Source organism: Rhinatrema bivittatum, chromosome 9 (assembly GCF_901001135.1).
Source record: "Rhinatrema bivittatum chromosome 9, aRhiBiv1.1, whole genome shotgun sequence".
Taxonomy (NCBI): domain Eukaryota; kingdom Metazoa; phylum Chordata; class Amphibia; order Gymnophiona; family Rhinatrematidae; genus Rhinatrema; species Rhinatrema bivittatum.
The window spans coordinates 34632564-34658790 of NC_042623.1; the positions used below are offsets into that span (position 1 = coordinate 34632564).

The 26227-nt window shown below is 45.1% G+C and overlaps 1 protein-coding gene and 1 long non-coding RNA gene across 2 annotated transcripts in view; one reads left to right on the forward strand and one right to left on the reverse strand.

The window, feature by feature from the left end:
- Window positions 1-8350: 8350 nt before the first annotated feature.
- LOC115099465 (acrosin-like) overlaps window positions 8351-26227 on the reverse strand; it is an 89122-nt gene continuing 71245 nt past the window's right edge. The window contains exons 3-6 of the mRNA XM_029617138.1: window positions 21665-21930; window positions 20018-20163; window positions 18701-18918; window positions 8351-8582 (exon numbers count right to left, since the gene is read on the reverse strand). Of these exons, the coding sequence (XP_029472998.1) occupies window positions 8381-8582; window positions 18701-18918; window positions 20018-20163; window positions 21665-21930 (832 nt within the window). The 3' untranslated portion in view covers window positions 8351-8380. The remainder of the gene's footprint in view (window positions 8583-18700; window positions 18919-20017; window positions 20164-21664; window positions 21931-26227) is intronic.
- On the forward strand, window positions 11751-19034 carry LOC115099466. The gene is made up of 3 exons (XR_003858784.1): window positions 11751-11855; window positions 18414-18506; window positions 18923-19034. It is a non-coding gene; the product is annotated as an uncharacterized LOC115099466 (long non-coding RNA).

Sequence of the window (26227 nt, forward strand, 5' to 3'; positions counted from 1 at the left end):
GTTGTTTAAGTGCTGCTTTTTCCATCAGTTTGGCGAGGAGAGGTAAGTTTGAGATTGGGTGGCAGTTATTCAGTGTTTGTTGGGCCTTTGGGCTTGCTTTCCAGCATCAGGCATTAATAGTTAATGTCCTCATGCACATGGAATTTAAATGCGATAGGCACTATCCAGTATGCTTTTGTTAGGCTTCACATTTCAGATGCACTATCTCCTTTCTGCATTGTCCGCTAGGGATGTAAATCGTTTTTGAACGATTAAAATTATCGTCCGATAATTTTAAAATCGTTCTAAACCGTTAGAGTACATGATACAATACAAATGCCTACGATTTATCGTCAGGAGCATTTATATTGTATCGTTAAATAGGGCACGGGAATTATTTGGGGGAGGGTGGGAAAACCGGCACACCAACAAAACCTCTAAACCCACCCCGACCTTTTAAAACAAATTCCTTACACTCCCCCACCCTCCCGAACCCCCCCCCAAAATGTTAAATTACCTGGTGGTCCAGTGGGGGGGGGGGGGTCCCCGGCGCGATCTCCCGCTCTCGGGCCATCGGCGCCATTTTGGCTACCACTGATAAAAAGGCGCCGATAGCCCAAAAAAAAACCCCCACCCCGACCCTTTTCAAATTACCCCTTTGCTTCTCCCACCCTCCCGACCCCCCCAAAAACCTTTTAGATGTACCTGGTGGTCTAGCGGGGGGTCCAGGAGCCATCCCTTCAATTGTGCCGGTGCTGGAGGTTTCAAAATGGCGCCGATCGCCTTTGCCCTTAACTTGTCACAGGGAGCGACCGTCGCTCCCTGTGACAAGGTAAGGGCAAAGGCGATCGGCACCATACTGGCAGTCTATCGCCTTTGCCCTTACCTTGTCACAGGGAGCGACGGTCGCTCCCTGTGACAAGGTAAGGGCAAAGGCGATCGGCACCATTTTGAAACCTCCAGCACCGGCACCGGCACGATTGAAGGGATGGCTCCTGGACCCCCCGCTAGACCACCAGGTACATCTAAAAGGTTTTTGGGGGGGTCGGGAGGGTGGGAGAAGCAAAGGGGTAATTTGAAAAGGGTCGGGGTGGGGTTTTTTTTTCGGGCCAACGGCGCCTTTTTATCAGTGGTAGCCAAAATGGCGCCGATGGCCCGAGAGCGGGAGATCGCGCCGGGGACCCCCCCTCCCCCCACTGGACCACCAGGTAATTTAACTTTTTTTTTGGGGGGGGGGGGGGGGTCGGTGGGGTTTTGTTTATCTGCTCAGGCCTCACTAAAAATTTAACAATGTGAATTTGAATCGGAACGATTCCAATTCACAATCTCTAACGATCCGATTTTTCCCTCCCACCATCCGAACCTGATCGTTAAGACAATCGGGCACACGATTCACATCTCTATTGTCCGCTATTATTGCACGCCTGGCATGTGCACCCAACCATGAACAAACCCATGCACTAGGCTGGGTGCCCCTTATTGCATTGTCCTGTACTTTTTTCCTTATGTCTTCATGTCAGTACCTCAGACCGTAAAAGTCAGGGCCCATGTTGGTTGTCATGTGTATCCAAATTCCTTTCCCACTTTCCTCCCTGTCATCAAAGTGGGGAGCGATGTTGCAGTTGTGTCAAAAGCATCAAGGCTGGTGGCTGATGTTGTGTCCGTCGGTCTTAGATGGTTTCGCCCCATATTCCTCACCTTATTCACGGCTCCTCACGCTTACCTTGGGAAAATGGCTACTGCCGCGTCTGCAAGCCGCCCTCTCCGGCATCCCCGGAATGGCTATGGTGCTGCCTCCTGCCATGTTCCTCCCAAGGGCCTACTAGGGTGCGCGCGCTACCCACGTCTTTATTCCAGCATTGGCGTGAACCTCGGGGGCGTCCCCCTCAAGTGACGTCACGCCATCCGGGTATATAGCCTGTACTTTGTTGCTAGCGAATAGAGTTAACAAAGGATTGGTTTCAGCCGGTCTTAGCTACTCTGCCGCTTCCTTGCTACTGCTGGAAGCTCTCCCTCTTTCCTTTGGGGTATTGACTAACTGGGTACCCACTCCTCGGGGGCCCTCTGCTTTATTTCAGGTGCTTTACAGGGATCAGGTACTCGCTCCTCGAGGGCCTGCTCTCCCTGCCTCGGTGCCAGTACCATCTACTTCAACCTGGTGGAATCGCATACCTACAGCTACCATCTAGTGAGTAATCTAACTCTCAGTCTGTCTCATCTACAGCATTGCCTTGCTTGGAAACCTACACCGGAATTCCCCTATACCAACGTGGTGAGAAGGGTTCCCTCTGCCGAGGGTCCCGAGACTGCTACATCCAGACTACCTCACTACTGCCACCTTTGGTGGTATACATCAAGCTGTACAATAAAAGATCTAATTCTGTGTTTGTGCGTCCTGAGTCTAGCCCAGTACTGTGGCTCCCCATGGGGCTCCTCTCCGTGGGCGTGATCATCTGCCACAGTACCCAAGAATCCACCCAAACACAGCTAAACCCTAACAGCTGAGAGTAGTAATCCCAATACCTTCTGTTAAGGATAGCAACTGCCGCTCTGTGCAGGTTACCCCCATGCACCCTCTTAATTTCTTTCCTCTAGCCTTTAAGGATCCACAGTGTTTATGCCTCTCAAAGAGGCATGGAGTGGAGGAGTAGCCTAGTGGTTAGAGCAGCAGGCTATGAATCAGGGAAACCTTGTGACCTTGGGCCAGTCACTTTACCGCACCCCCTGTTGCCTGAGCCCCCTGGGGATATGGAAACACCCTCAGTACCTGAATGTAATCCACTTTGAAGTGCTGAAAACGCGGAATATAAATCGGATAAATAAATAAATAAAAACAGTCTGGGTTACTGACAAGAAGACATAAGGGAAAAAGCACAGGACAGATTCTATAGCCAAGTCCTAAAGCAAAGAATGTCAAGCAGCATTGTCTGAATTATCAAGAAGACTCTTCACCCAGTAAAAATGTTGCTAGCAGCAGGGGTGGTTCTAGGGTAAGGCAGCAAAAAAGTGCCTCTCAAAACACCCCTGTGGTGGCTGCCTCACCCTGCATCCTCACCCAGACAGAAAAAAATCACCAGCCACCCCGGGTAATGGTGTGCCCATGGGAATCTCGGGCCCTGAGGGCAGAAAGACAAACCTAGAGCCAGCGGCGCAGACGTCTGACATGCCAAGGCCAGAAATAGGAATTGCCCATGGTGATCCCAGGACCTGGAGGCAGAAAGTCATTAGCGATAGTGGCATGGGATTATGACATGCCTGACGGGATCCCCATGAGCTGGAAGACACACCCGCGAGCTGGCGGCCTGGAATTATGACGTTGCCCATGGAGATTCCAGGCCCTGCAGACAGGAGGAAAGAGACATGGCGACTGAGGTAAAAGAAAAGAGGTGGGGTGTGAGGGCTGAGAAAGAATGGCGTGGAGGGAGTGGGGATTATGTGATGGAAGGGAACAAAGGAGGCTGAGTGAGAGGGAATGAAAGGGAAAGAGGAGTAAGTGAATGAGAAGGAAGGGAAGAGAAGGGGATGCGTGAGAGAATAGAAGGGAAGGTGAAACAAGAGGCAGCATGTGAATGATTGCACGTGTGAGAGAGTGTGAGCATGTGAGAATGTGAGTGATCATGTGTTTGTGAGCATGTGAGAAAGTGTGATTGTGGGCAAGCATGTGTCTATGAATGTGTGAGTATGTGCTGGAGTGCGAACAAGCATGTGTATGTGTGTGAGTGTGTGTTTTGAGAATGAACATATGTATGTTAGAAAGTGTGTGTTTTTGAGAGAGAATGGACAAAGTTTGTGTGTAGGTCCTCTTCCTCTACTAATCCAAGACAATTTCAAGGTGACTGTTGCGCTCCTCACCTCTGATCCAGCAGCATAGTGATCCAAGGACCTGGGATAGAACTTCCTGTGACCCTGGACTTCCTCTTATAGGTCCCCTAGCCAGGACTTCTGTGGCGCTGGCTGATGACATCACATTCCCCATCAGTATATAAGGAAGTCCTTTGCAACAGATCCCCTGGTGTCCTTGTGTTCCAGTGCATGTTGCTAGTTGTGTTTTGTGCCTTGTTTTTTCTTGTCTTGTTTCCTTGTATCCTTGGTTGCCTCCTTGTTTCTCGCTTACCTGATCCTTTTCCTGCCCCTGCCCATGTCCTGCCTTGTTTGTCTCTTTAGTCCTGGTTAACTTGTTAGTCTTGTCTGACCTGTTCATTTTGGATTGATTCTCTGGATTGTGACCTTGGCCTAGCTTCTGACCTTCCTGTCTGCTGCCTGCCCTGACCTCTGGCTTGGTATCCAGTTTGCTACCTGCCCTGACCTCTGGCTTGGTATCTGTTTTGCTATCTGCAGCTTGCCATGACCCTTACTTGGATTAGACACTCAATCTAGATAAGCCCAGGGACCTGCCTAAGTCCTGCCAGCCGCCAGAACTCAGGGGCTCAACCTGTGGGGGAACTAACTGGTATAGTTGAAACTCCAGTTGGTCCTGCCTACGGGCTTCTTCACCAGCAGCTGGTGTGGGCCTAGTGGCTGCATCAACCACACTGCAGTCACAAGGATATACTTTCTCCGTTGGTGTTACAGTGATTAAATCAAAAGTTCCCAGGTATGGAAAACTGGGAATTTTTTTTATCCTTATTAGTCTTAATGATTACTGGATGTTATTTGATGTATCTGATGTTTTAAAATATTTTGTTGGCTTTTGGGAACTTTTTCAAAATTTGTATATGAATCTAATTATATAATGGTATTCTATTCATCAGCAGATTTGAATATGTATTTATTAGTATGGTTTTATTATTATGATTGTTTTATATTTCCTGATTTTATGAGGAATGGTGGTGTTTCTGTTTTTCCACTGATGCACTACATACAGAGTCTGTTTTTTTGCAGTTTCCAGTAAGTTTTTGTCTGCACATTTCTGTTTATACTTTTCGGTTATTTTATTCTGATTTGTTGAGGGACTATCTATGTTCTGGTGTGTAATGGAAGTGATATATTCTGCTACTGTGTATTTTTTGTGTAAGGATCTGAGGCAGTCTGGCTTGTTTTGTTTTCTTAATTGGAGGTTTATTGGTGTTTTAGGGTCTTGTGTAATATTGGCAGTGTTATATTTTCATGTGTAGAGTTCTTAATGTTTGACTGCTGGCATTTAGTGCCGTTTTGGTATGGGAAGTTTAGTATATTGTAATTGTAGTTCAGTTTATTCATAGCTTTCTGAGGGCCAAGCCCAAACCCAGCATACTTTACACTAAGCTTAATACCATATGGACTCCACATGTCTTTTTTGCAAGGTTTCCTCATTGTCACCACAGCAGTGCATTTAACTATAATAGCCATGTTGTTATAAGTGATGATTTTATATCATAAAACTGTATTTTGGGGGGGGAAGATTGCAAGGCTGTAAGGTTTGCCGAGTGCCTAATACCCTTGCACTAACCCTGAGAGAGTGCGCTGTGCACAGGCCCTTGCAATTCGCTTATCTCCCACATTCCCAGCATGCAAATGCTGGGGTAGATTGGGAAGCAGATGAAAAGGGCTACCAGCTTCCTATACATATTATCACTGACATTATCTGCCACTCCTCTGGGAACTCTGACCTGTGCCCACCCTCTTCCCCAGCATTTCAAATCATCAAAAAGGCTAGACTCCAAAGGGGACTCACCCCCCCCTCCAGGGCTATCTAGGTGATTTGACCTGCGCTGTGCTTTGTGGGAGGAGGGGGGGGACGGGACATTCCAGGCAGATTGTATTAAGCTGCCCCTGGCTAGCAGTAATTTGTTATGGGTTTGACAGTTGCTTGGTTTTGATTGTAAATATTATTTCCCTTATCATAAGGTTTGGGGGTAAAGGCATGGAGGGGCAGATACTACCATAAGAAGGTTGCTGGTTGGACTGGATGGACCATCTGGTCCTTTTCTGCCATCATTACTGTGTTACTTTGACCTCCTAGTGATTCTGTGGTCTCAGTACTGGAAAAGAAGGGGGTGCTGCAAGGCAGGATTGAGGTACATTGGCACAGCTGTGCATGTGGGCATCTCGGTGCTGGCATACAATGGCAGAGCAATGATCACTTTGGCCCTGGTACAAGTTTTCGGTTTGCATGCACAGCCCCTCCCTCCCCCACCCAGTACTCTCGCCCCTCTACCCCGTTCAGTGTTCTCACCCTTTCCTTCCACACACCCAGTGCTCTCCCCTCACACTGCATCCCACTGCTCTCTCCCCTCCCCCCTTCCTCCACACAATGCTCTTCGCTGTGTTCCCCAAGTGCTCTTGTCTCTTCTCCACTCCTGTGCTTAACCCTCTCGCTTGCCTTGCTGCAGACCTAGAGTGGTAAGACCACAGGTGATTGGCTCAGTCTTCTCACAAGGGCCAATTAGTTATGAGAGGCAGGATAGCAGTAACAGCACAATAGACCTTCATGGCCACCCCAGAGCCAGAGAAAATAGAGGAGGTGAGGGAGGGACCCCAATCCAATTGTTCTTCCTGTCTGTTTATGGCCCCCCATAGAGGAGCCATCTCTGCCCTGGCTTCGTCTCTTTCCTTCCAGACACCCTGCATGTGAAGTAGCCCTTCACCTTGGGGGGGCGTCACTACAACTGCCCCCTCCTCAGTACCTGTTCCCTGACCGACATTTCAAGGATTGAGGTATAAGAAGGAATGAGGTGCACTGACAGAACTGGGAGGGGGGGGAGGGGGAATAAGGTACTTGAATAGGAGGGGGTGTTCCAGGGCAACAGTGAGGTACACTGTCAGAGCTGTGTGTGATTCTCAGTAATGGAATAGCAGCAATGAGGTGCATTGGCAGAGCTCTGTATAGGAGAGTTTCAGTATTGAAATAGCAGGGGATGTTGCAGGGCTGGAGTGAGGTGCTTTGGTAGACCTGTGTGTATCTTAATACTGGAATAGCAGGGTAATTCTAGTTTATTTAAGCAACATATTTACATATGTACAATATTTGTTCAAGTTACAATAACATACAAAAAGCATTGTTGTGTAACACTTGTTTCCTTAACATCCAAGAACTGCTGCCAGGTTGCTGCAGAATGCTCCCGAGATCTGTGGGGCACTGGATTCTTTTTCACAGTCCTTGATTTCCAGACGTGCTTGTAATTGAGGACAACACTTCACTGATTTAAGGGGTGAATGTTTCTTAATAGTAAGGTACACCTAGCCAGTTGTATTTTATGCATTATGGTTGTGATGATTAAACCACAGAGCATGAGCCCATTGAGGGGCACTGTGGCTCAGCTCTATATATTCTCTCCAGATAACCAATACATGGGGGCATGCCAAATTGTTTTGTGGCCTCTGCCCATACTGAATTACTGAAAGGGCAGCTCACAAACAGGTGGTCCATAATTTCCTTCCTTGTAATATATGTAGGACAAGGTCAGTTGTTACTCATATTCACCCTCAGCCTTATGTTGGCATCAATACTAAGTTGCCCTAGTGCTGATAACTACACTACAGGAAGTCCCACTGAGATGGTGGGGTTCTGCAGTCTCCCAGCTTATGGAGAATATCTGTGTAATGCTCACAAGGGCACTCAGGCAAGGCCTTCTGACAGGGGATTGGCCCTTTCATTGGCAGCTGACAGTGGAGAAGACCAGTCAGCTGCCAGAGGAGGTAAGGAATTCTCAGCCTGGGGTTCCTGGACAGCTCCGCCTGTTTTGGTAGCCCCCTATGAGGTTTTGGCAGTTCTGCTCCGGCCTGATTTATTAATTTTTTTTTTTTTTTAAGGCGAGAGGGAGGCGGGGAGGGGAGGGGAGGGAGGACCAACCGGACCTGACCCGGCATAGCCCAGTCCGACAAATTTTTATGGAGGTGAGAGAGACAGGGTTCGGCATGTTTGGGAGGGTGAGAGGACTCACTGGAGTGACCCACTCGGCGCAGCACAGCCACATCGGGACAAGGCAGGAAGGAGGGAGAAAGTTCCACTCGGGAAGTCAGGATCTTATTATTTTTTTTAATTTAGTGTGAATTTTCAGGTAATGATATGCAAACTGGCAGTCGAGTATAAAAAAGCTGTTTAGCATGCTTTTATAACTTCTGGTCTATTTGCATGTCATTAGTTTCCTGCATCCTGCAGGGACCACTTTTTTTTTTCTTTTTTTTTAAATGCACACATTAAATAAAACCTGCACTGAAAACTAACTCCGATTTTAGTGCAGTTTTATTACATCAGCCCCCAAATGTTCTTGCATTAGAGACTCAGAGCCTAGGACGGGTTTGGGAAGCCCTGTAAGACATCCTCTCCATTCTGACCAGTTTTCATATCTTCTTCTAAGTTGTAATTAGGCTGCATTACTCTTCAGCCTCTTACAAAGCCGTCTTATGATACGTAAAGAGCAAAATAGTCACATGCTTTATTTCCTTTCAGCATCACAGCTCATATTATTTTTATTTAAATTTATTCTTTCTTAAAATGAATGTATGGACTAGTTTCTTCCATCCTCTCTGAAACAAAGCTGGACGTCTGTACTGTTCCATGATCCTGGGCGCCGGGCTTTATAGATATCGTAATAGTTGTGGATGGGTTATGGCATGTAGTATTTGGACAACGTGTATCCTCTATATTTTCAATGGTGTCCAAACCTGAACTCTCTGTAGTTCTGTAAAAAAACAAAAAAAACAACCAAATACATATATATATGTCAATAAAGAGTTAAAAAAATATAAACTTCTTTGACTCTCTTACTAAAATAGCAAAGGAGAAGGAGATGACCTATTTGCAACATTCCCTTACAGCAGGGGTTCACAACCCGGCCCTCGAGGCATAACCACCCGGTCAGGTTTTCAGAATATCCACAGTGAATATGCTTGAGATAGATGTGCGTGCATTGCCTCTACTGTATGCAGATCTATCTCGTGCATACTCATTGTGGATATTCTGAAAACCTGACCGGCTGGAGTGTGCCCCGAGGTATGGGTTGAGAACCCCCTGCCTCACAGAACTCTGGAGCTGCCCCATCCTCTGTTTCTAATAAGACAACAATATCAAAAATCGAAAAGGTATCACCAGTATATTTTTATAATCACTTAACAATATATGCAGACAACCAAATGTATGTAGGCCCCTTACTTTACAGAGTCTATATTATGTAACAGACACTATTTTTGTATAGGGTCACCTTGCTTTAATTTAAATTTCTCATCAATAGTCCATTTTTTGTTAGGAATTTTTCATTATAATAAAATCTTAGTGTCACATACTCCAAAGAGAGGGGACACAAATACTCATCTAGTCCGTAGTAATTCACCCGACACAGCTGTGTTTCGGACGATGCCGTCCTGCTTCAGGGGGTGTCCTTCAAAATTTCTTTTTTTCTTTTTTGAGAGCGTCGTAGGGAAGCCTTTTTACTCCTTGGAATCGCATCTTCTTAATAATCCATGGCAGCCCCGTTGGACTGCATCTCTTTTTGAAATGGCAACCACCTCCAGTGATCCTTTAATACCCTAAATCCGGAAGTCTATTCCACCGGAAACGCCAGTCTTCTTGCACGTCCGTGTGTGACGTCATTGATGTCAATGAATGGAGACGAATCTCCCATGTCAACAATATTAAGCATCACAGAGGTGTCCACTCCATCTACCTTGCATAGAAACATTAAACGTGGGTTGCAACACACCGAAAATCTCACTCGCGTTGCAACCCGCGTTTAATGTTTCTATGCAACCCGCGTTTAGTGTTGCAACCCGCGTTTAATGTTTCTATGCAAGGTAGATGGAGTGGACACCTCTGTGATGCTTAATATTGTTGACATGGGAGATTCGTCTCCATTCATTGACATCAATGACGTCACACACGGACGTGCAAGAAGATTCGGTGGGATGGAATTCCAGAGCGCTGGTCCAGCTGTCGAGAAGGCCCGTTCTCTTAAAGTTATATGTCGGGTGGATTTGGTATGAGGTACCTGGAGGGATCCTCTGTATGCTTCTCTGGTGGGTCTTGAGGAGTGATGTTGGCTGAGGGGGAATTGTAGGTCAAGTGTGGTAAGGTGGTGGATGGATTTATATATAATGGTGATGGATTTGAAGATGATTCTGAAGTGTATGGGGAGCCAATGAAGGTTTTTTAGGATGGGTGATATATGGTCTCTTCTCCTGGTGTTGGTGAGAATTCTTGCTGCCGCATTTTGGACCATCTGTAGGGGTTTGGTGTACGAAGATGGGAGACCTAGTAGGATAGAGTTGCAGTAATCTCTCTTTGAGAAGATTATTGCTTGTAGTATTGTTCTGAAATCTTTAGAGTGGAATAGAGGTTTTATCCTTTTCAGCACTTGGAGTTTGTAGAAACAGTCCTTGGTTGTACAGTTGACAAATGCTTTCAAATTCATCCTGTTGTCAATTATAACTCCTAAGTCTCTCACTTGGGTGGAGAGTGGGTTAGCTGGTAGAGTAGTGGAGGTGTTGCTAAATTCTGGGGAAATGAGCAGGAGTTCAGTTTTAGCAGCATTTAATACGAGGTGTAGGCTGGCAAGAAGGCACTTGATTTTTTGGAGGCATGTTTCCCAGTGTTCGAGAGTTTTAGAGAAGGATTCTTGAAGGGGGATCACTATCTGGACATTGTCTGCATAGAGAAAGTGTTTAAGTTTTAGGTTTGTTAGGAGCTGGCACAGCGGAAGGAGGTAAATGTTGAAGAGTGTGGGTGATGGGGAGGAACCTTGAGGGACTCCTACAGGAGAATCATGGCGGGGGGATTCTTTGTTGTGGATTTTAACTTTGTAGCCTCTGTTGCTGAGGAAAGTTGTGAACCAGGTTAGTGCCGTACCTGTTATACCAATGGTCGAAAGTTGGTTTATGAGGATGGAGTGGTTAATGGTGTCGAAAGCTGCCGAAAGGTCTAAAAGAATCACTAGGAATGATTGTCCTTTGTCGAGACCCAAAATGAGGTAGTCTGTCAATGATATAAGGAGAGATTCAGTGCTGGAAGCTTTGCGGAACCCATATTGAGAAGGGAATAATAGTTTGTTGTCTTCGATGTAGTCTGATATTTGAGTGTTAACTAGTTTTTCCATGACCTTGGCTATGAATGGTCTTTTCTCCCAGTTCAAATATACAGGTGTAAGTAGCTTGTATTCGCTTACGTGCTATTTAATAAACGTCAAACGAATGTGCACATTTTTTGTTTCGTGCACAAATTTACCTACTTAAAAAAAAGAAGCAGTCAAGGGATGTTTCGAATCTGGGCCAAAGGCTATGCACATAAGTTGCTATTTTATAAGAGATTTACACAAATATATTAGGCAAATTATTTGTGCAGTTTTACACCTGCTATTTAACTAGCACAGCTAATATCAGGCTTGTCTGTTATCTCCGTGAATTGGGAGGAGTTCTGAGTGAAGGAATGAACTGGTGAAAGTATTGGCAAACTGGTGTGTGCATTCTTTATGGTTTGCTGATCAATATTTGCTGGCTATTCCGAATTTTAAAGATTATCGCTATCAAGAGACACAAATAGGGCATTTTCTATCGACAGTGATTTAAAGCATATTGATGACTATACCTTTTTTAAAAAGAAACTAAAGGCAGAAATTTTAAAGCAGGTTTAAGGTGTTTAATTGAATTGTATTTTTTATTCTATAGTGAGTTTTAGGTTTGTCAATATTTATGGATATTTTTTTTAAATCCATGCTGATTGACTTGTTTTAGAAGTAGAAGTATATAAATGCAGAACTAAAATAAGTATGCATGTAAATCAGGGTTTTATGTTTAAAAGTTACATAATCTTTTTGCATATAAAATTGTATTTATTTATTTATTTATTTATTTAGCAGCTTTTCTATACCGATATTCGTGTCCACATCATATCGGTTTACAATGAACTTAAGGAAATACAATGAACAGGGCAGGATAAAACAGGGAAGCAGGAGGAGAAAACGAGGGTGAGTACTACTGTACAGTTGTACTTAGGAGGAGTACGGGAAAAAAGGATAGAACTATTTATTTATTTAAAAAAAATTTCTATACCGTCGTTAAGATAGGTACCATCACAATGGTTAACAATAAGGCACATAAATTAATGTTACTAAATATATTAAATTATATCCATTAAACAAGTGCCATAAATGTTCGGTAACATAGTTTTATAAAAATTATAATTTGGTAAATGAGATGAATTATGTCCAATTCTTTGTATCCATTTTGAATACAGTAATTGCTTAATAATTAAATCTTATCCTTTAGTGGAGAGAGAAAAAATAAAAAATTAAGACCACACATATAGGTTAAGGAGATGTGTGTGGAAGTTTTAGTGTCCGCTCCTGTACTATCCTGGTTTCTATTCTCCATTCTCTTTGTGATAAGCCTGTTTAAAGAGCCATGTTTTTAAACTTTTTCTAAAGATTTTGATGTCTCTTTGTAATCTGATTTCTAAAGGCATGGTGTTCCAGAGTATGGGGACTGCTAATGATAGTGCCCTTTCTCTTACTTGGGTTAGTCTTGCTGTTTTGACTGATGGAATTGTTAGGAGTGCTTTGTTGGCTGATCTCAGGTTTCTGTGAGGGACGTGTACGCGAAGGGCTGTGTTCAGCCATTCTGCTTTTTCGTTATGTATTAGCTTATGTTTGGTACATAGTGTTTTGTACTGTATTCTTTGCTCAATGGGTAGCCAGTGTAATTCAGCTAGGGTTTCGGTGATGTGGTCTCTCTTACTTGTGAGGAGAACTGAGAGGGCATTAGAAATAATAGTAACATGAAGCAGTAACATTATAAATAGTAACATGAAGTAAAAATGTGTGTATGTTTATAAAATACGTATAGAAAGTATGTGCTTTCAATGCATTGCAGACATTTGCATGTACTGAAACATTCGCGGGGATTTTGGGGGGTGGATATTTGCATATTTTATAATCTGTGTGGATCAGATATGCATGGATTATAAAATACTATAGTAGATCTCCGCATGCCCATATACATTGCGTATATGGGGCCTTGCGGAAATCTTTGAAAATAATCCTGTAAGACTCTAAGGGTAAGGAAGTGAATTGCCTACCATAGGGGTAGATTTTGAAAAACTGCGCAGCAGGCACAAACAAAAGTACGCTGGATTTTATAAGATACGCGCGTATCTTATAAAATATTATCCTGAAATTTGGTTTTTTGTACCTATTGCTATATTTTTCTTCTTGCTTCCTCCTCTCCCAGTTGTATTTTCCTTGTTTTATTGTAACTGCTATTCTTGCACCAGTTCAGTTCATCTAGTTTTTATGTTCATTACACTAAATGTTAAATGTAAACCGGGTTGATGCGACTACCAGTCGTGAAAGCCGGTATAGAAAATAATAAATAAATAAATAAATAAAATCTTCTAAAATCCTGGATCGGCGCGCGCAAGGCTGCCGATTTTGGGCAGCCGGCGCGCGCTGAGCCGCGCAGCCTGCCTCCGTTCCCTCCGAGGCCGCTCCAAAATCGGAGCGGCCTCAGAGGGAACGCTCTTTCGCCCTCCGCTCACCTTCCCCTCCCTTCCTCTACCTAACCCACCCCCCCGGCCCTATTTAAACCCCCCCTGCTACCTTTATCCATGGATTTACGCCTCCCGGAGGGAGACGTAAATCCACGCGTGCCAGCGGGCTGCTGGCACGCCGAGACCGGACCCGGGGGCGGTTCCGGAGGGCGCGGCCACGCCCCTGGATAGCCCCGACCCGAAACCACGCCCCCGGGCCCGCCCCCGACATGCCCCCTTCCGAAAACCCCAGGACCTACGCGCGTCCTGGGGTTCTGCGCGTGCCGGCGGCCTATGGAAAATAGGCGCACAGGCGCGCAAGGCCCTGCTCGTGTAAATCCGGGCGGATTTACGAGAGTAGGGCTTTGAAAATCCGCCCGATAGAGCATAAGAACATAAGAAAAAAACAAAAGCAAACAGAATGTTGGGAATTATTAGGAAAGGAATGTAGAATAAAACAGAGAATATCATAATGCCTCTGTATCGCTCCATGGCACGACCAACACTTTGGGGCAGATTTTAAAAAGTTGCGCGAGCGCGTACTTTTGTTCGCGCAGCAGGCGCAAACAAAAGTACACCTGATTTTATAAGAGACGCGCGTAGCCGAGCCGCGCAGCCTGCCTCCGTTCCCTCCGAGGCCGCTCCGATTTCGGAGCGGCCATGGAGGGAACTTTCCTTCGCCCTCCCCGCACCTTCCCCTCCCTTCCCCTACCTAACCCACCCCCCCAGCCCTATCTAACCCCCCCTTACCTTTGTCGGCAAAGTTACGCCTGCTGGAAGCAGGCGTAACTTTGCGCGCGTCGGTCGGCAGCCCCGCTCCGTCCTCCAGTCCGGAGACCTCGACCATGCCCCTGGGCCGGTGCCACGCCCCCGGGCCCACCCCCGAAACACCACGGCCCACCCCCGAAATGCCGCGTCAGTAGGCCCCGCCCCCAACACGCCCCAACACGCCCCCTTACAAAAGCCCCGGGACTTGTGCGCGTCCCGGGGCTTTACGCGCGCCGGCGGCCTATGCAAAATAGGCGCGCCGGCACGCGCGGGCCTTTGAAAATCCACCCCTTTGTGCATTTCTGGTCACCACATCTCAAAAAATATATAGCGGAACTAGAAAAGGTTGAGAGAAAGGCGATCAAACTGATAAAGGGAACGGAATAATTCACCTATGAGGAAAGCCTAAAGAGATTAAGGCTCTTTAGCTTGGAGACGGCTGAGGGGACATGTTGTAGAGGTTTATAAAATCATGAATGGAGTGAAATGTGTAAATGTGAATCAGTTGATTATTCTTTCAAAAATAAAAAGACGTATGGTAGATTTTCAGAGTCCTACGCGCGTAAATCCCGGGGTTTACATGCGTGGCTGGTCCTTGCTTGTGCCAGGCAAATTTTCAAAGAGACCTGCCAACGCACGTGAAACCCCAGTATGCATACATCTGCCGGGCCTCTTTAAAGGGCCGAATGCATTGTTGCGCGGAGGTTGCATTAATTCTGCCCCCCTTGCACACGCCGCCCACATATATGCGCGCGGATTATAAAATTCGGCGTGCATGTGCATGCAGCCATCGGATTTTATAACATGCACATGCCGGCTTGTGCAAAATCGGTGCGTCCATGTGCGCATGCCGGGAAGCGCGTGCACATGGACGCGTGAGTGCACGTTTTAAAATCTACTCCTAAGGGACATTCCATGTAGTTACTAAGTAGCATATTTAAAACAAAGTGGAGAAAACACTTTTTCAATGCACAATTAAGCTCTAGAATTCTTTGCCAGAGGATGTGGTAAAGGCAGTAAAGGTAGCAGCATTGAAAAAAAGATTTGGACCAATTACTGGAAGAAAAGACCATAAAGTGTTATTAATCAGGTAGACTTGAGGAAAGTCACTGCTTATTAGAGATGTGAATCGTGTCCTCGATCGTCTTAACGATCGATTTCGGCTGGGAGGGGGAGGGAATCGTATTGTTGCCGTTTGGGTGTGTAAACTATCGTGAAAAATCGTTAAAATCGTGAGCCGGCACACTAAACCCCCCTAAAACCCACCCCGACCCTTTAAATTAAATCCCCCACCCTCCCGAACCCCCCCCCCCCAAATGCTTTAAATTACCTGGGGATCCGGCGGTGGTCCAGAACGGCGGCGGTCCGGAACGGTCCCTTCAATAGAATCGTGTTGTCTTCAGCCGGCGCCATTTTTCAAAATGGCCGCCGCAAAATGGCGGCGGCCATAGACAAAAACGATTCGATGGAGGAGGTCGTTCCGGACCCCCGCTGGACTTTTGGCAAGTCTTGTGGGGGTCAGGAGGCCCCCCCAAGCTGGCCAAAAGTTTCCTGGGAGTCCAGCGGGGTTCCGGGAGCGATTTCTTGCCGCAAATCGTTTTCGTACGGAAAATGGCACTGGCAGGAGATCGAGTGCAGGAGGTCGTTCAGCGGCGGTTCCGGAACCGCCGCTGAACGACCTCCTGCAGTCGATCTCCTGCCAGTGCCATTTTCCGTACGAAAACGATTTGCGGCAAGAAATCGCTCCCGGAACCCCGCTGGACTCCCAGGAAACTTTTGGCCAGCTTGGGGGGGCCTCCTGACCCCCACAAGACTTGCCAAAAGTCCAGCGGGGGTCCGGAACGACCTCCTCCGTCGAATCGTTTTTGTCTATGGCCGCCGCCATTTTGCGGCGGCCATTTTGAAAAATGGCGCCGGCTGAAGACAACACGATTCTATTGAGGGGGCCGTTCCGGACCGCTGCCATTCTGGACCACCGCCGGATCCCCAGGTAATTTAAAGCATTGGGGGGGGGGGGGTTCGGGGGGGGGGGGGATTTAATTTAAAGGGTCGGGGGTGGGTTTTAGGGGGTTTTAGTGTGCCGGTTTTCCTGCCCTCCCCCTTCCCCCGATTTACGATTTTTTAACGATAAATCGGGGGAATTGGTATTGTATCGTGGCCCTAACGATTTTTTGACGATTTAAAATATATCGGACGATATTTTAAATCGTCAAAAAACGATTCACATCCCTACTGCTTATACCAGGATATAAGAGACATGGAATCTATCTACTATTTGGGTACTTGTGGCTTGGCCACTGTTAGAAACAGGATATTGGGCTTGATGGGCCCTTGGTCTAATCCAGTCTGGCAATTCATATGTTATGTTCATATTGGGTCAGACAGACCACAGGTCCAACAAGCCCAGCATCCTGTCTCCAACAGTGGCCAAAAAATAGGTCTAATCCTTCTTACTCATAACCAAGAATAAGCAGTGGCTTTCCCAAGTCTACATGACTAATAATGGTTTATGGACTTTTCCTCCAGGAAGTTGTCTAACCCTTTTAAAAGCCAGCTACACTTACAACTTCGGGACATATTGATTCCTGTTATGTGACTAGTCATTCATTCATTCATTCATTCATTCATTTATTTATTTATTTATTTAAAATTACCTATAGCCCGTGCCCTCCAAAGTTCAGAGTGGGGTACAATGAAAGTCGTAAAAAAAAATTAAATAACCATAAAATAAAAGTAAAAATGACAAACAGTTTAGATATATACAAAATGCACAATGGTGAGGCTAACAGAGGCTATAACAAAGTAAAGCTTAAGAAAAGTTAATGAAAACGAGCAGGAAAAGCACATCATGCCTCTGGCTGGTTCTGGAGCAGTTCCTTAAAGGCTGTCTTAAAGAAAAAGGCCTTCCATGCCTGTCTGGATTTCTTGGGGGCCTCAGTGGTACCTAACTGTAAGGGCAGGGCATTCCATAAGGGCAGGGCCTGCAAAAGAAAGTGACCTTTTTCTTGTAGAGTCGAGCGAGGCAAATCTGGGGGAAGGAATTTCCAGGTAGTACTGACCAGATGAATGCAGAACATGACTGGTTGTATACAGTTTTAGCATAGCATTTATCCAGGGGGGAAGTGTATGTGTGTGTGTGTGTGGGGGGGGGGGGGGGGGGGGGCAGTAGAATAGGGATGATTGATGCTACTTTATACTGAATGCATCAGTGGATAGGCAGCCAGAGCAATTTGAAAACTGCTAGGGTTATGTGTTTGTAAGACCTCGTGCCAGTTAATAAACGAGCAGCAGAGTTTTGAGTGATCTGTCAAGCTCTGATGGAGCTTTGTGGCAGATCGATGTACAAGGAGTTGCAGTAGTCCAAGGATGAAAAGACAAATGACTGAAGGACCGTCCTGAATTCCATGGGATTTAAAAATGGTTTTATGTGACAAAGGAGTTTTAACTTAGCAAATGAATTCTGGGTAACGGTGGAGATATGTGGTTTCAAGGATAAGAGTGAATCAAAAGCGAAACCAAGATTGCAAACTTTTTGGGAGACCTTATTGGATGCTTTGTCGAAGAGTAGGGTGTCAGGTATGTCAGACTTTAGATAGTGGCCCAGGATAAGGATTTCAGTTTTTTTGAAGTTGAGTGCAAGCCTGTTATAAGTTAATCACCTTTTTATGCTGGATCAAAAAAGAAAAATCGGAAGTTGCAGGCCGTGATGATTCTAAGGGGAAGGAATAATGGATGTCATCAGCATAAAGTTTATATGTGAGTCCTAGAGTACATAGTAAAAAGAAGAGAGGAGTGAGGTAATGCTAAAAAGAGCGACAGAGAGTGCCAAACCCTACGGGAGACCTATGGATATGGAATGCCATGTAGAGTATGATCCTACAATTCTAACTTGTTCAGATCTGTCAGTAAGGTAGAAAAGAACCATGATAGCAGAGACCCAGAAATTCCAGAGTCAGAGAGGCGTGTGAGGATGATTTGCTGGTCAACAGTCTCGAAAGCTAAGGCGATATCCAAGAGAATTAACCTAAATGATGTTCCTGAGTCAAAACCTTGCAGCAGTGTGTTGGCACTGGAAAGCAACACAATTTCAATATTATGCTGTTTTCTAAAGCCAAATTGATATTGGTCTAAAATGGAATGTGAATCTAAAAATTTGGTCAACTGTGTTCCCTTCCTTCAATCCTGTGTCCCTTTCTTGTACCAATGTTTCTTTGTTCTCTCTTTCATGCAGTGCGCCTACAGTGTTTGCTACTTTATCCTAAGCTCCGTGGAAAGGTTTCTTGGTTACAGATTCCAGTTAAGGCTTCTCTCTAATTCTTCCAAGGTAATAATAGCTCTATTAATTATTATTATTTTATTTGGCAGCTTCTATTACTAGTGAAAAATACTGAACATAAAACTCTAAGCACTGCTAATACTCTGCTAAATATATAGAAGGGCTTTGAGCTGCATAAGGGCTTCATGGTGTTAGGCAAATTTGGGGGCTGTTCATCAGTAGGGTGGAGGTGCTCAAGGTACCTGTCATCTGGAAGCGGAGACCTATTGTCTTCAGTATCATCTTGCTTCAAGGAGATAGCCCCAATTTTTTGCAGTATCCATTCCAGATAAAACTGTATGTTAGAGTACACGCCGGGGCTCCGGACATTGGCACAACCACGGCCCCAGCTGGTAACGCCTATCACGTAGAACTTGGAAGTGCTGGTGTCTTTACACATTAATGGTCCTCCGCTGTCTCCCTAGGAAGAAGGAGAGGGAGTCATTGACTGGCAGAAGACGAGACAGCTGGCACTGCCTTTACCCACCAACAGCAAGGTTTTTTGTAAGAAATCCAGCTGAATAGGACTCTAGTGTATGCAAATCTATCTCATGCGTATTCATTGTGGGTTTCCTGAAAACTTGAATGGCTAGGTGTGTCCCAAGGACTGGGTTAAGAACCCCTGTTGTAGATAGTAACTCAGGGCTGTGTGAGTGTTTGTGTTTGTGTGCGTTGTGCACAGTCGGCACATGATACACCGGGGCTTTTCAATGAGGACTCAGTATATGCACATTTATTCCTGCATATTCATGGTAGATATCCTGAAAACCCAACTGGCTGTGGAGTCCCCAGGCCAGGTTTGGGAAGCCCTATGATTCACATTACAGATAGTAAACTGTTTACTATAGCCTCCAAATATGATTCAGTTTATAGGTAGAAACCCAGGGGTGAGCATGTATACCCCTACACTAAGACTTTCTGCCCATAATACAAATTGCAGGTAGTAGCCCAAAGATATGTGTATCTGCACACTCTCTATCTACAACATGTACTACATATTAAGCTAGGGGTGTGTGTACACACATACCCCCTCTGCACATGGTACCTGTTACAGGTTGAAATCCAGGGGTATGAATGTATACCTATATATCTGGGATTAATATTCAGTCACTGGCTAGATTGTATAGATAGCTGGACAACCTTATTTGGCAAACCTTGGAGGGATATTCAATGGTGTAGCCACACAATTGAATATAGCCAGCCATCATAAATATAGCCAGATAAGCTTATCCAGCTCCTATAAGACTATTCTATGGCTTGACTAGAGTTAGCCAGCAAAGTTATCTGGCAAACTGAAAAGTTAGCTGGCTAACATAACTTTGCCCTGGAGTACTCTTATGTAATCCTGCTAAATTTTAGCTAGGTAATGGGTTATCCGGCTAAACTTTAACCCAGTACGAGGTGGAAATATTGAAAAGTCAGCATTTAGCCAGATAAACTGTGAGTCATCTGGTTCAATGCTGCTGACCAGTGACCTTTCTCTATCCATGATACAGATTATGGCTAGAAAGTCTGCATACCTGGCAGGTGTCAATCCCTCCTTCCTCATAGCCAGCACATAGATTATAGTTATGAATCTCCCCATTGTACCACGAAGACGAGTTACATTTTCCGGTACTGATCTGGTTCACTCGGGCCTCCTGCAAGATATCTGCAGTCCGCATACCTGTAGGGAGGGGAGGAGAGGAATATTACATGCACTATGAGGGCCTCCTCTTCACTTTCTACAAGGGAGGGGCAAAGACCTGCCTGACACTCACTTTCGGGGCATTCACCCCCACTTTTTACTGGAAGGCAAAGACTTGTATAAAACTATAAGAGTTATCTCCACTCCCTCCACGAGGATGGAGAGCACAAACCTACATTACGCTCGCAATAAGGGACATTCTCCCCCTCTCTTTGGGGGCAGCACAGATCTGCATTACACTCACTGTAAGGGCATCCTGCCCCTCTCTACGGGCAGGGGGGCAGCACAGATCTGCATTACACTCACTGTAAGGGCATCCTGCCCCTCTCTACGGGCAGGGGAGTGGCACAGATCTGCATTACACTCACTGTAAGGGCATCCTGCCCCTCTCTACGGGCAGGGGAGTGGCACAGATCTGCATTACACTCACTGTAAGGGCATCCTGCCCCTCTCTACGGGCAGGGGGGGTGGCACAGATCTGCATTACACTCACTGTAAGGGCATCCTGCCCCTCTCTACGGGCAGGGGGGTGGCACAGACCTGCATTACACTCACTGTAAGGGCATCCTGCCCCTCTCTACGGGCAGGGGAGTGGCACAGATCTGCATTACACTCACTGTAAGGGCATCCTGCCCCTCTCTACGGGCAGGGGAGTGGCACAGATCTGCATTACACTCACTGTAAGGGCATCCTGCCCCTCTCTACGGGCAGGGGAGTGGCACAGATCTGCATTACACTCACTGTAAGGGCATCCTGCCCCTCTCTACGGGGAGGGGGGTGGCACAGATCTGTATTATACTTACTGTAAGGGCATCCTCTTCTCTATGGGGAGCACAGATCTGCATCACACTCACTATAAGGACATCCCCCCTCTCTGTGGGAGCAGAGATCTGCATTACAGTCATTGTAAGGGCATCCTGCCCTTCTCTATGAGGTGGCGGGGGAGGGGGGGAGGGGCAGCACAGATCTATATTATATTCAGAGTATGGATATCCTCCCTCCTTTCAACAGTGGTGGGGTCCTGATATGCTCTCTTTAGCATTCTGTTACTGAACAAAATTGGATTATTTTCAGTTTGTGATGCATTTTTGGACCAACATTAGAATAACCCAAAGATATTTTGATTCATGAGCTTTTGCTCCCTCAGAGGTCACTTATTCAGATGTTACCTGATGCCCTTCCCTCGCCTTACAACAGACTCCCTGCACCGGTCTGTGACAGACCCCTCTCCCTGGCCTTATCAGAGCATCCCTACATCTCTGCGACAGCCTCTTTTCTCTGTACTCATCAGATACTCTTTGTACAGGTCTATGGCAGATTCCTCTTCCTGTTCTTACCAGAACCTCCCTACATGTCTGTGACAGACTCCTGTGCCTGGCCGTATCAGAACATCTCTACACATCTATGATAGCCTCCTCTTCCTATCCTTTTCTGAGTCTTCCTTGCATATCTGACAGAATAAAGAAAGGGGGGGCCTCACTGTTGGCACGCATGACGCCCCAGCCACTGATGAAGCATGGGGAGAATTCATTAATAGGCATCTCGCGGTTGGGCAAGCAGGCCGGCTGTATGAAATCATTGTACTTGACTGGTGCATTCAGCTCAATGAGGGCAATATCATTTGCTTCAATGCTGGGTTTATACTGCTTGTGTATGATGTAGGATTTGATGTGGCGGATCTGTACATCTTCAGACAGTTCCGACAGCTGATAAGCCCCTATTACAATTTTCCAGCGGGATATGGCTCTGAAAAAAAAGCAACAAAATTCTCCATTATATTATCAGTGTTGCATCAAAGTTGTAGGCTGATTGAGTGATCAGGTTGTTTGTTGGAAGCACATGTAAGACATCACAGTCCTCTGAAATACAACACTAGGGAAAATTCATAAAACAGACCCACCTACCCATGTCCATTGTGTGAATGGATCATCCTACAATGCTCTTACCCTTATTCCGAATGTTCTTGACTTGTAAGAAGAACTTCTGAAGTACATTACTTATTCACCTCCAGATATTTACTCAACATCCAGTAGGTCCCCCTTTTCCACCTTGACATACTTATTCTTCTTCAAGCACCCCTATTTCTATATCTCCAGATGTTAACTCTAATGCCAGAAGCCACTATTCTCCTCCACCAGATACTAACTCTAGTGGCAACATCTCATTCATCTCCAAATAGTACCTACTACTCTCCAGGTGATGCATTGTCCTCTCACAACAAGGATGTGTCTCCCAGGGCTACTGCCCAGGAGGGAAGGGTTAGGTCGTCCATCATAGTTGGTGATCCTATTATTAGAACTATAGATAGCTGGGTGGCTAATCGGCATGAGGATTGCCTGGTACAAAGATAGCGGACTTCATGCGTCACCTAGATAGGATTTTAGACAGTGCTGGGGAGGATCCAGCTCTTGTGGTACATGTGGGCAACAACAACATAGGAAAATGTGGGAGAGAGGTTCGGGAAGCCAAATTTAGGCTTTTAGGTAGAAAGCTGAAATCCAGAACCTCCAGGGTAGCATTCTCTGAAATGCTCCCCGTTCCAGGTGCAGGACCCCAGAGGCAGGCAGAGCTCTGGAGTCTCAATGCATGGATAAGATGATGGTGCAAGGAAGAGGGATTCAATTTTGTAAGGAACTGGGAATCCTTTTGGGGAAGGAGGAGTCTTTTCTGAAGGGAAGGTCTCCACGTTAACCAGGGTGGAACCAGGCTGCTGGTGTGAACCTTTGAAAAAGGAGATAGAGCAGCTTTTAAATTAGAATAAAGGAGAAAGCTGACAGTCACTCAGCAGAGCATAATTTGGAGGGAGGTATCTCTGAAGGATACTAATGAAGCAGTAGAGTTAGGGCAGCCCATCAGAGAGGTTCCAATAAAAGGAAAAGTAGTCCATGTGCCTATAAGTAAAGAATCACCTGAGCTAAAAGATTCCAAATTATTCCTGTCGTGTGAAAAGCAGAATGTTAATACATGCAAAAAGCACACTTAAATGTTTGTATGCCAATGCCAGAAGTCCAAGAAGTAAGATGGGAGAGTTAGAATATATAGCAGTGAATCATGAGTTAGACTTAATTGGCATCTCAGAGACATGGTGGAAAGAGGATAATCAATGAGATAATACTATACCAGGTACAAATTATATCACAATGACAGAGAAGAGCAACTTGGTGGTAGGGGGTGCTTTGTGTCCAGGGTGGCATAGAGTCCAACATTTTAAAGATCCTTCAAAAGACTAAATGCATTATCACATCTTTATGGGTAGAAATCCCTTGTGTATTGGGGAAGAGTATAGCGATAGGAGTATACTACCATCCATCTGGCCAAAATGATAAGATGGACAATGAAATGCTAAGAGAAATTAGCAAAACTATCCAAATTCTAGTGCAGTAATGGGATATTTCAATTACCTTCAATAATAACAGAAGCAAACCTTGCACATAAGCAAGTATCCGGGATCACTGGTGCAGGAAAGGAGGTATGATTCCATGAATACTTTTAAAGCATTTTTATTGGAAAGATTCAGAAATCCTTACTGTGGCAACTCCATACAAAATGACAGACAAGAGTAACAGGTCCCCCGACACGGTCCGTGTTTCGCGGAAGCTGCATCGGGAGGGACCGGATGACATTCAGAGTCTAAAAATATAACAGACGTAATCAGACATGGAAACGAAAAAACAGGCTGCTACAAAAAAATTACAATAAATAAGAGCATACCTTTAAACAGTCATCAGGAGCGCAAGCGCCCTCTGCAGAAGGGGAACATTTAAAGAATAAATTGGCGCGAAAAGTTCACTCTCGCGAGATGCTGTGAATGACAGGCAGACACCTGTAGCCTAATTAAACAATGACTTTACAGCACTTAAAATCGGGAGGGAAGGCGCCCATCACATTTAACAAACATCTGAAAGCAGAGTAGCGCAATCTCCTGATGCAGTAAATAACAATTTCCGGATGCAGTAAGTAACAGACTGACACCTATAGTCCTGAGAAAAAGTCCACCCAAGCTCTAATAAAACTGGTACCATTCAATGTCTTTGTTAAGACCGTAAGGGGAAACTGAATTGAGAGTGAAAATCCACCGCTGCTCTCTCCGACCAAGCATACCTGGAAAATCTCCACCTCGTGAAGGGGGCGAGACCACCTCTAGTACCAGGAAGGAGAGGTCAGCGACGGAGTGACCGGCATGGATCCAATGCGTGACCAAAGGTTCATCCAATCTAGATAATCTAATATTCGAGCAATGCTCGATAATGCGCGTCTTGATCATTCGTGAGGTTTTCCCCACGTATAGCAGAGAGCAGGGACAATATATGACATAAATTACACCCTTTGTACAACAGTTAGACTGATGGTGTAATCTGAACTCACGTCCAGACCCAGGGTGTTTAAACATTGTCAGTGACTGAGTGTGGTTGCACATCGTGCAGCGGCCACAGGGGTTATGACCACCATCGGAGCGTGGGTGGTGTTGCTCAGGTGGTAAAAGTGTATGTACAAGACGGTCTCTTAAGTTACAGGCTCTCTTAAAAGTGAAACGCGGTGGACCATGCATTAGATCAGTGAGGGACAACGCAGACCAATGACGTTTAATCATATTCACAACAGATCTTCCAACTATAGAAAAAGGGAGAATACAGTTATAAGAGGTGTCATTAGATTGTGTGGTAACACCAAACAGCCAATCGCGATGTGTATACAGGGCTCGTTTAAAGGCTTTTTTCACAATCCGGGTGGGATATCCCCTCTCAATAAACCGAGTGAACATATTCTCTGATTGGGAAAGAAACTCCCTCCGTGAAGACATTGAATGGTACCAGTTTTATTAGAGCTTGGGTGGACTTTTTCTCAGGACTATAGGTGTCAGTCTGTTACTTACTGCATCCGGAAATTGTTATTTACTGCATCAGGAGATTGCGCTACTCTGCTTTCAGATGTTTGTTAAATGTGATGGGCGCCTTCCCTCCCGATTTTAAGTGCTGTAAAGTCATTGTTTAATTAGGCTACAGGTGTCTGCCTGTCATTCACATTGTATATTACAAACCCAGAGGAACTCGGCTCAATTTAAAGCCAACCATCTGTTTTATATATATTTATTTCCAAACAACATCTCATACAATTTAACATAAAGTGCTAAGTGCAATACACAACATCCCCGTTAAAAAAACATCCTCACATACACACCATACATACCCTCACATACCACCACATACTAAAAAACCACTAGTACATGAATCCTATTAATGCCCCCCACTATATACCCCCCTTATTACAATATATCCTTTTTATGGAACATTCACTGTTATTACCGATACCAAGTATCTGTTACTAATTAACATATGTCAATCAAAAACATATATTACATTACATTGTCCCAAAAATCTGTTATTCATTAACATATATTACATTGTATTATTTATAAAACACACAAACAGCTCTTAAATCTTATATCAGATACAAAGTATCTACCATATTAACACAATCATTGATTCAATTTATCCAATGTGATCTCTGATGTTGTAATACCCGACGGGACACCCGTTTCACCCCTTCCTTGGGGCTTCCTCAGGGATGGGATTCTGTATTATACATATATCTCCTCTATCATCATCTTCCTCAAATATGTTAATCAATGTCCATGTTGTCATAAAATAATGTTAAACTCCAATTCATTGAGAGGATATCGATTGCACACAGCCAACACTTATCCAACTGCCAAAAGAATATATTTCATAAGATTAAATACAAATATCTAATTTATCGCAGGGATAACCACCCTCTACGCCATAACCTAAACCATACCAACCAGATAACTTCAAACCAACGACACTGTTTCCCGCTGATTACCAAGGGAACTCTTAATTGTCAATGCAGGGCGTACATCCTCGTTACATCATTGTTGATCTTACGATACAGGCACCCAAACAATTTCAGTATCTGTATAGAATCAAATCAACAATGCTTTAATGGTTCATATTCCCATATATCTCATCATTGATAAAATTGAAGAAACAGACCTTATACCCATACAACTCATCGAACTTCGATT